We start from the raw sequence: 10,604 nt of genomic DNA, 5'->3' as shown, positions 1-10,604 counted from the left end.
TTGATGTGTCTCGGACCATATCACACCTGATGACGGGTGAAGTGTGGGGAGTGATCACTTCTGGTACCGAACATGGGGCAGTTGATGGTTGATGGCTGGCTTGCTGACTAGTATCGACACCAACCTGGAAAAGGCTTGGTAGACAGACCAATCAAAAAAGCCGTTGCAACACAACGGTCAAGACAAGGGGCCAGAAAACTAGCATCTTACCCGACCGGACCAGTTCTGGACAGGGGCCGGTACTTGGATGACGGATCGGGCTGCCTAGCTGTCAAGAAACCTGTTGGTTTTCACCAGACCAGACCGGACCAACGAATGAACTCGCAGACTGTGAAAAATAGAAACAACAAGACACCAAGAAAGAAACAGCTTACCCCCCACATCATTGCTTGCCCGTGACCTTATCACCCACTCGTCATCAAGTGCAAACACGGAACTTCCCTTGTCCTCACCCTCTCGGTCGCAGTGAAATAGGTCAGATGAACAAGAGACAAGCCTGCCGGCTCTGCCTTACTGGTTCCTCTGGGCACGGTGGAAGGCGAGGGGTTGAGGGGGCCTAGTTCGGCAGCCGTGATTGGGTTTTTTCTGCGGTCATGACGCGATGTAACAGCGGCACACGGAGCTCGTTGAAGGTGGAGAGTTCAACCCCTGGCCGCTTTGGCGGGAGAGGAGATTGGACCCGATGTTAACGGCACACCACACACCCCTTGCCAATCTGCCAGGTGGTGAACATCGTCTCTCCACTCTTCACTATCGGCTGTGCAGGGACCGCATGTTGAATCAGGTAAATTTAGCATCACCGTGTCCGATTGCTAACATTCGAGATGAGTGCTTCGAGCTGTATATGAAGGGATTGGAGGACATTGAGTCATGTGGCTAGCCGAAATGGGATGTCCATAGATAACGTTCCTGCACATCTTCAACGGTGGAGGGCGAGCGGTGGGTGAGGAGAAGACAAGAGGGCTTGTTGGATGATGAATGAGGGGAAATACTGATGTCGTCGTGCGGAGAAAGTTGACCGGACCTGTCGGGGGGCTTTACGCAGCGGCGTGGGTGAGCAGGAACATGGCGAGGACGCTGTGAGGCTCCTCGATGGCCCAACACCGACCGTCTTCTTCACACCCTCTCGTGATGGGTCCTTCCTCTAGTGGCCGATGTCAGCAAGCACTCACTGACTTGATAACTGGAAGTGGGTGTAGTAGGTGTGCGGATGAATGCCGGTCGGCAACCGTATGTCAGCGAAAGGATCCGGGTTTGCGCGTATCATCCCGTATCGAACCCACCAGCATCGGACCTCAATATAAAAAACCCTGGTCATCTTTCACCAGCTGAGTTCAAGTAGCGAAACTCGTTCAATAAAGGTCCTAGAGAGATAACAAGCCTGGGTGTCGGAACCGAGCTGGCATCCGACATTGGCCCTGACTGAGGAACCGAATGTGAACATTCTTCAAAGGGCCGTGTACTCGATGGTTGACATCTGTCGTCTCTGGTCTTTTCCCCCTCGATGGTTGACATCTGTCGTCTCTGGTCTTTTCCCCCTCGATGGGGTCGCATTCAAGGTCGCATAGACACGAGGATGTGGTAGCCGTGTGAGACGGAGGGCCGTATGCGTGTCTTCCCCGTTCCCTGCCTTGGGTAGTCTAAGCTGTTGCGTGCCGCAGTGACATCGTGGGCGATGGCGAAGGCGAGCGTTACGGCGAAGGACTATCGTCTTGCCACCTCAACTATGATTTGGCGTGAGATGGGCCGAGCTCGCAGGCCTGGTGTCCCGATCTGGCTTTGGCACGCAGCCCTCGCCAGCATAAGTCCGAATTAGGACTGCTTCGAGGTCCTGAACGATGCCGAGAGTCCAAGTTGGCTACGCTCGCGTATGCAGGCACTTGAACAAGCTGCAGGCCAAACCCCGTTCAGTCTTTTGCAGCCAGTAACCAAACGTCTTCATTTGTGGTTCCTTTGTGACGGGCCAGTATTGTTTGCATCTGTCAGACTGTCAGAGTCGAGGGAGTCGAGGAAAGACAAGGGTCGTTAGGTCAGTGGCAGCCAAGACAGGGCTCGCAAGCAATCGCTATGTTTGGAGCCCGAGTGTAGGTAGCTTGGGTGAGGGCTCTGGTTCCCTTCTCCCGAGGAGGGCCTTGCAGAGACAGACTAGGAGCTGTTGACATGGTCTCTGATGTGGTAACTGGCAGTGTCGTAGTACTGTAGTAGTGTATAACCGGACGAGGGGAGGGTGTGAAGGGGTGGCACGGAAACAGTTGAGGTGTCAAGAAACAACAAATCGGCCAAGGGCCTGCCCCGCAGATCGGATTCGGGTGGTGTCTTCCCTTTCCAGACAGCTTCGTTCACCGTGCAACTCTTTTGGTCGGTGACGAGACTCTGAAGAGTCGTTGCCAAGCGTCGCAGTGGGAGCTTGTCTCTTGACACCTGCTGGCCAGTGTCATCTCGCACAGACCGGGTGTTCATTGGTCCTCATTTCACACCCTGTCTTGGGTTGCTTCCACGTCCCCTCGAGGACACAACCCGCGCGCTTTCAGCCCTGAACCCTGCCCATGTTGCGCCAGTTTCAAGAAAGTGCCGTCTTGATGGGTAGTGAGAACTGGTGATTGGCGATAAGAACCGATCGATATCGTCTCGGAAATTTGTTTCAAGGAATTTGCCCGCCACTAGGGAGCTTGAAAGAGCCGTTTGCAACACTGACCACCAGTTCGCGATGGTCAACATTTGCAACCGTGACGTGGTGACTACTGATCCACATAGAGAGTGGATGACGGGAGCATGAACCGGGTAGCATCGGAAATCAAGCTTCAAACAGACCACAAGCGAGTGCGAGCAGCTTTGGGGGCCAAGAGCGAGCGTTGTACTGCGGAGTGCGACATGTCAATATGTGGATGAAATCTCAAAGAGGATGTCATGATCGAAGCATCAGGATCATGGCTGTGTACCTAGGGGACCACCATCACATGGTCGACGCATTCTATCTGGATGCCATGTCGATGAAAAGAGAGAGGGTAGATGTAGGAAAGCAATCTGACATGTGAGCTACTCATCTCTTGGTTTCCTATCTCCAAAGTAAGTTGAGAGTTCTTTGATGGGTTCTGAATCCAGGTCGAGAAATATACATGTCTGCTAGTCCAGATCTCTAAGCCAAATGGTCGACTTAGTTCATTCAAACCTGCTCGTCCATGGCAATGACCGCGACGAAGTATCTAAGTTAACTATAGCCGGAATTAAAACAATGAAACATGAACTATACTTTCCATCATCAAATGAAAGTGTCTGTTCAAGACTATCTCTTTACGGCATTTCAAGTCCAAAATATCGACGACTGGTGAGCTTTACCACTCATGGTGTAAAGACAACAATCGTCCCTATTATATCTAGGGTTCCTATGGCCAGACACCGACTTTCCATTCCGCTTGAGCCAGATACAAGTTAAAATCAAAATCAAGCTCGTTGGAAGTGCTAAACCAAAGACAGGAGTCACTACATGAAGCTCATCGACAACTCGACTTTGCAGATTTCAAGTTATTTCATATGATAAGTGGGTAAAAGAAGTAATATCCGGAGCAAAGCAACTATCAGGACGATCCTTTCTAAAGTCTGCTGCAAGTATATACCAGACGCCTTCTGGTGAAGGGCGAAACCTCACCTGCTTAGTCATGATTGCTTTTAGACATACAAGACTAAATCAATCAAAAGAGTATAGGCTGCATGATCTCTCGCATCAAAATATTTCTCGCACTTGAGCCGCAGTGTGGTGTATTGTTGTTCTTCCTTTTTCCTGTAATCATTCAAAACAGCCCCTGAAAATATAGCTTTCAAACCCAACCTTTTCTACATCGACTTCAAAGACAGCAAGGAGTGTATAGTGAGAGACAAGAGAACACAAATTAGAAAATATAGACTGAGGAAAAAAGGCAAAAGCTCACCTGCCCCTCGAGGGCAGGTGCCGAAAACCCAGTCGTATAGGGTTTTGCGAGGAATCGAACGGTCAGCCCTAATACCTGTACCATTTAACCACAAGGATCTTTTGATGAAGGTGCCGGGGTTGGTTGAAATCTATCATGGTTGATCTAATACATTAACCATCAAACAGCTTTGCAGGCCAACCCGGTGTGTTCCCGACTCGAGCGGTACCATGTCACCATGCAACCGTACTCGGTGTTGATAAACTCGCCCCCTCTTTCAGTTTTGCGGCATTTAGAGACTCACATTTTAGACTTGTCTTGACATACTCTTGGTTATCAAAGTCTTCTGGTCGTAGGTCGTGTACGCGTGGGTCGGGTTAATGATGAGGCTTTTCATGCTTGGTACCCAATAGATTTCTGGCATCTTTCGATCATTTTTCATGACATATCATTCTACAAGTTGAGAGACCATTAAAGGATATGCAGTCACGTACCTTAGGGCTCAGACGTCAAAAAAGAAGGACGAGAGAAAAGCTGAAGATTATTCTTGGCCAGTTTTAACCCGACAGTCTTACCGTGACCAGGCCACCACTGCAGTAATCAAAGTATATCTAGTTCTCCCGTACGCCTGATGATCTTCTTGAAATCGTACGATTGATACACTCTCAAGATATCACAATCGTTGAGGCAGACTCCAGGCCTCGCTTTTTCCTTGGCCACTGTAATCACACCATTTCCTCTCATTAGCTTGCTGATGAACTACACTTAATGGAACAGGAGATGATGGAACACGTCAGAGAAACAAAAGTCTCCAACTTGATCATTTTACAGGGAGGGCAGTTGTGGCACTTTAGAAGGGTTTTTTTATATCCCGATAAACACAATGTTCTGCCTCACATAAACCAACACCTTGTATAAATCAACGCTGTTGTTTCCCCCCACACTATGTGTACAAGCTTTTCCACACCTCTACCGCATCCGGATTTGCCCCTCTTTCTCTAAGTGGACGACTCACGCTTCACCATAGTCCCATGGTGATAATCCTCATCCCTCTGGTAGTCCGATACCCACCTACCGCGGTGATCTTCGTCCCACCTCCGCTCCCGCTCCAAATCCATCTCATTCAACAGCTCGTGTCCAACGCTGGTCTCAATTTCCTGTCCGTCTTTGCCCACAAAAACCGGCAAGCCCTCATTGAGCGGGTTTGTAACTCGACGGACTCTTCGAAACTCGAGGGGTGTGGTGCTCAACCATTCCAGTTTGAACGGCTCGCTGGTGCCCCAGGGCAGGCTCTTCATCCAGCAGGGGCGTGGGATCTTCGACGACGGTGCGGTTGTCATCCGGGCGTAGCCTTGAAAGTGGCCAGACTGGTTGATCGAAAAGAACAGGATAACGTTCCTACACTGGTTGAAGGCCTCGGTAAATGTCGAGCTGTTTTTGGCCTGCGTGGTCCAAATATTCTGCATTTTGTATGGTCAGCATGGCCTTCTGAAGCCATTGGATTGGGATGGGGACCTACATCTTCCATACACTGTTCGACATTCTGCTCATTAAAAGACTTGACGATGAAGAATCGAGTATCTGTACAACACAACACCAGGTTAATCAGTCCCATGGATCAATGACCGCCAGACAAAGACCTTGCTACGATGGGGACCAGGGAATGGATGAGACATCTTCTACTAACCACCTCGACGTCCAAAGTCCAGACGTCGTGATCTTCTGTTCTCTCTGTCATGATGAGCCGAATCCCAACGTCCTTTGTAGCTATCGTACCTCGACTGAGGCCGGTCATCACCATATTCCCGACGGATTGAAGGACCTCTCGGCGGGGTCCGAGAACGCTGGAAGTTGGACGGCTCCTTGTAGTTATGCCAGCAGGGGGGCGGGCGCCCAAAATCATGCCGAGGGTGGCTAGGACGACTGTCCACAAACTCTAGGCGTCTGCTCTCATCCACTGGGTTGTTGTCTTCTCTCTGGACATCTTGGTGGTTAGTTCGAGGAAGCTTATCTCTTCCTTGCGTGTCAGCCCCTTCCTCAGGGTGCGCTCTCTTTGTCGCCGTGTGCATGATGCCTGAAGTCAGAAACATTGCGCTAGTGGTTTCTTTGCCCTCAGGCTCGGGTTTTTTGGGGGTGATGGGAGTAGGTAAGCTTTGTCTCGTCTCTGAGACACTGTGTACGCGAGTAACCAAAGGCGCGGGTGTGGCCTTGTTCTGAGGTTGCCGTGGCCAGGAATCATTCTCAGCTTCTTCCAAAAGCTTTCGTTCCTCCTCCTCGAGTCTCTTTTTCTTGGCCGCGAGGTCTCTTAAGCGCCGAAAACGGTCCAACTTTACTGTGCGAACCTCTGTGTTGTGGTACTCGGTCATTTCAAGCCAGTCTTTGATGTCGGGAGCAAGCTCGAGTAGCTCTTGTATCGCGTGGGAAGCTGACGATGAGACTTCTACATTGCCTGTGTGTGGCTGTAAGCCGGTGGAAGACGTTGTCCGGGTGACCAGTGTCTCTTGACAGTTTGGTAACCCATGATGGTTGCTCGTCATGGCATTCATGAATGAAAGGGGCTGTGAAGTGTTCGTATAGACCTCATCTTGTGAGGTGTACTTGGTTGAGTTAGCAGCATGGGCCTGATGGTTTCTTGACAAGGCATCAGACGACGACGATGAGGGCTGTGGGTTATCATCGTTGGCTCCAGATGTAACCCGTATCGAGGTGATCAAGTCCTGAATATCGTCATCAGTCGCACCTAACGACACCTTGCTCGACTCTTTAGAAATGGTCGTGCTGTTCTGCCGGCGACTTCGACTGAGTTTCTCTCTCAGCGCAGCGGAGCGAGCATCCAGGCTGCTCAGATCAGCCAGTTGGCCTGGCATTTCGACTGAATATCGATTTCCTTCATTCGATATGTTATATGTCGAAATAGGGGCAGCTACTACTGCGCAAGATCAGCACGTGAAGATGGGACCGTGATATTGAGATGACTGAGGATTACCGACGATATGGTACCCAAGTCTGTGTTTTGCTGCTTTCGCCGACCAGCGCTGTCGAATACGGTTAGAGCTGTAGACGATGTGCTGTAAAACTGCTGAGATATCAAGAGACCGCGAGTTGGCGTCGGATGCGAGTCAAGCGTGGGCAGAGAGTGTTCAGGGAACCCAACTCGAGGTTCAAATTCTTCAACCTTCGCAGAGTGGGGCGCTACTTCCAGTCATTGGCAAAACCAAGCACTGGTTATGACAGGTTGGGTTCAACTGGGAGGAGCAATCCAGGACGCAGACGGGAGCTCTGTCTGCTTTCCTTTTCCGCCACAATAAAAGTGAAGTTTGGATGGAAGCTGAGTGGAAGGCACAGAGAGAGGCGGGGAAACTTCATCAGGTAGGTAGGGTGTTGTGATGGATACCTATGCTGCTGTACAAGTCCGATGAGCTGCAGCTCGGGACAGCAACTGAGTCAGTGTCCAATAGATCATTCCCATCTTTTCTGATTTCGAGTACAAAACAAATGGAAACCCAAAGCTTTCACAACATGGGCAGGTCCTCCTCGTTTTGTGGTCTTCAGCATCGATATATCAATTCGATGGATCTAACCCATCTCTGAACCCTAACCCCTCACTAGAGATCAGATAATGGAGCCGCCCCGCCCCGCACTTCAGCAAGGCAGTGGCACGATGTCCCCTTCTCATCTCCGTTGCTCCACACACGAAACCTCAGCAGTTCCTCCACTTCGGCCGGCGGCTTGCGGTGGTGATGCTTGAACATGGATGGATGATTTCGGACGACAGATTCTTGGAGAACCTGTACAATATCACGCTAGGCTATGCTGCGTAACGCACCACCTCGCCCATAGGATCGCTCGCTGCGCCCAGCACGACCGCTCCAGTCCTTTGTTGCCTGGCGATGCGCGTTGATGAAGTCAGCTACGGTGCCTTCACATGGACCACTACCGGTAAGGCGGCGCCGATCGACATGGCCGTGTCCTGGGAAGCTGGTACCGAATATCCGTCGAACCCCGCTTGACCGTTGAAACCAGGACGGCGGATATTGGGCATTGGCAGCCGCAGACAAGAGGCGCTTGAGTGTTTCATGTGACAGGCCAATACAGAGAGATTGCAAGCGCTGGCTGATGAATGGCATCATCTCGCCCTGTTTGCTCTCTGTACAAACATCACGACCCTCTGCAGCAGTTCTTGATCCGAATCCCTCGCGGGCCGGCTTCCCGCAATCTGGGTCATGTCGCCGTGGCGGTCAGACAACATCCCGGTCTGTCAACGGCGGCTACTTTTGCGCCTCCATCACAATCCCTGCCACCGTTGACCAAGAGCGTCTGGAAGGGCTGTCGAATCTCGCAAGCTACGGTGACGAAGTGGTCTTCGTGGGTTGTGGTGGGGTTTTCGGCTCGAGGAGACACAAGCGAGACACTGTGCCTGCATAAGCGTTCCCCTAATTCAACAAACCGTTGCCCGCCGCCGCCCACAACCCGTATCTAGCTTTCGACGACGTCGACGGCGGCATCACAACCGCCCCAACTCCCCGCTTTCGTCCCATAACCAACCTTCCCCCTTGTTTCATGCCTTGACTGCGGGATCCCAGCCGAGCCCGCCAGTGGTCCCTTGAGGTCAGATCATGCGCTGCCAACCACCACTTCTTTGGATCTACACACATCCATGCCTCACATCACTTCCCAGCTGCATGGGCACACACATGGGCTGACCCCACCACTCCCTCGAACGCCCACACCAGAGACGACGTTGACGGTGAGCATCCGCTTGAACTTACCTGAAAGTGTGAATGCCTGGGTTGTCAATGTTCCTTAAACTCCACCATGGGAGATCAGCTCCAGTCGGGATGTCTCGTTGTCAAGGGCGTCAATCCTGTTTGCTTGCCATGCCGCCCTTGGCCGTCGCTTCACATGCCGCGGGCTGGTACACAGCGCCTTCTGGACCTGGACAAGAGATGATTCTCTGGATCTTGGGCGTCGATCTGACCTTGACGATAACTGAGGTCCTAAGAGTCAAGAGAACGGAAAGAGGGGAGATCCCGCCAGGGTGGGTTGGCTAGGTAGCTAATTTTGCTGAAACAGTATGAAGACTCCTTTCTCAAGTCCATGGGTGAAGCACTCTGTTTGCCTTCGTCATCACCGTTTGACACCGGACGCACGATGCGTCCACCATTGTGGGCTCATCCTGGTCCCGGCGCCCACCCCCTAAAGTAGGCAAGCCACCGTTCAGGGGTCTGACATCCATCTTCGAGCAGGGAAGCTCATATACGGTCATGGGATAATCTTAGGATTGATCAAGTATATAACATCTCGACTGCTTCCCTCCAGCACTCACCTTTTCTCCTCACCAGGCGCAACGCGACCTTTCTAGCAAAGCCATTCATTTTTTGAGCCATTCCTTCGTTTTCTTTCGAACTACATTCATTGTATACCTACACTCACTTCATTGACTGAAGACATTTCTTCCGATCTCTTATCATCACCAACCAACACCAAGTTACAATCCACATATCCCCGCTAGACGGACCTGCTCAACGCTTTTAGCACAACCATCCTTACGATTCGAAATCAACCCTTCAAGATGCCTTCCTTCACCTCCAAGACTCTCCTCGCCGCTTTGGCCGGTGCCGCTGCTGTCAACGCCCACGGCCACGTTAAGAACGTTGTCGTGAATGGTGCCTCCTTCCAGGGCTACGACATCAACAGCTTCCCTTACACTCAGAACCCTCCCAAGGTTGCCGCCTGGACCGCTTCCAACACCGACAATGGCTTCGTTGGCCCCGAGTCTTTCGCCTCTAGCGACATCATCTGCCACAAGAACTCGGCCAACGCTCAGGGCCGCATCGTTGTTGCCGCAGGTGACAGCGTCTTTGTTCAGTGGGACACCTGGCCCGAGTCTCACCACGGTCCCGTCATTGACTACCTTGCCTCGTGCGGTAACACTGGCTGCGACAAGATTGAGAAGACTGCTCTCGAGTTCTTCAAGATCGCCGAGGCTGGTCTTGTCAACGGTGCCCAGGCCCCTGGCCGGTGGGCTTCCGATGTCCTCATTGACAACAACAACAGCTGGATGATCAAGATTCCCGCCAACATCCGCCCCGGCCAGTACGTCCTTCGCCACGAGATCATCGCCCTTCACTCCGGCGGCGACCTCAACGGCGCCCAGAACTACCCTCAGTGCTTCAACATTGAGGTCACTGGTTCCGGCACTGTCCTTCCCCAGGGTGTCAAGGGTACTTCCCTCTACACTCCCACCGACGCTGGTATCCGCTTCAACATCTACCGCTCCCTCGACAGCTACCCCATCCCCGGTCCCGCTCTCCCCGCCGGCTTCGCTCCCGTTGCTCAGGGCTCCTCCGCCATCGTTTCCTCTGCCACCGCTATCACCGGCGCTGCCACCAACGCCCCTGCTCCCATTGCCACCACCACCGCTGTCAACGTTGTCCCCAGCCCTACCACTATCGTCACCTCTGTTGTCCAGACCTCTGCTGCTCAGACCTCTGCTGTTCAGACTGCCGTGCCTGTCCAGACCAGCACTCGTCCTATCAGCACCCGCCCCCAGCCTACCCGCTGCCCCGGTCTCGGTCGCCGCCACCTCCGCAAGGTCGCCCGCGCTTAAGCGGTCAACCTCTTTTCGAGAGAAGGAACTTTTTCGATTCTTTGATGTGCATACGAAGCAAACATTTTTAAGCCTGGTGCACCACAAAT

General features: G+C 52.2%; 2 protein-coding genes across 2 annotated transcripts; one reads left to right on the top strand and one right to left on the bottom strand.

Moving 5' to 3' along the window:
- Positions 1 to 4,707: 4,707 nt before the first annotated feature.
- On the bottom strand, positions 4,708 to 7,367 carry QC764_407560 (uncharacterized protein). Its single transcript, XM_062947046.1, has 3 exons — positions 5,593 to 7,367; positions 5,425 to 5,486; positions 4,708 to 5,365 (listed from the first exon to the last, which is right to left on the bottom strand). The coding sequence occupies exons 1-3, from the start codon at positions 6,770 to 6,772 to the stop codon at positions 4,904 to 4,906; spliced, it is 1,704 nt and encodes a 567-aa protein (XP_062800648.1). The 5' UTR covers positions 6,773 to 7,367; the 3' UTR covers positions 4,708 to 4,903.
- Positions 7,368 to 9,477: 2,110 nt separating this feature from the next.
- Positions 9,478 to 10,515, top strand: QC764_407570 (uncharacterized protein; the record flags this gene model as incomplete). Its single annotated transcript, XM_062947047.1, has 1 exon — positions 9,478 to 10,515. One exon carries the CDS (start codon positions 9,478 to 9,480, stop codon positions 10,513 to 10,515), a length of 1,038 nt encoding a protein of 345 aa, XP_062800647.1.
- Positions 10,516 to 10,604: the final 89 nt, after the last annotated feature.

The sequence above is a fragment of the Podospora pseudoanserina genome, chromosome 4 (genome assembly GCF_035222485.1).
Source record: "Podospora pseudoanserina strain CBS 124.78 chromosome 4, whole genome shotgun sequence".
Lineage (NCBI taxonomy): Eukaryota > Fungi > Ascomycota > Sordariomycetes > Sordariales > Podosporaceae > Podospora > Podospora pseudoanserina.
Note: the sequence above shows the minus strand (reverse complement) of the source record. Positions and strands in the feature narration are given on the sequence as shown.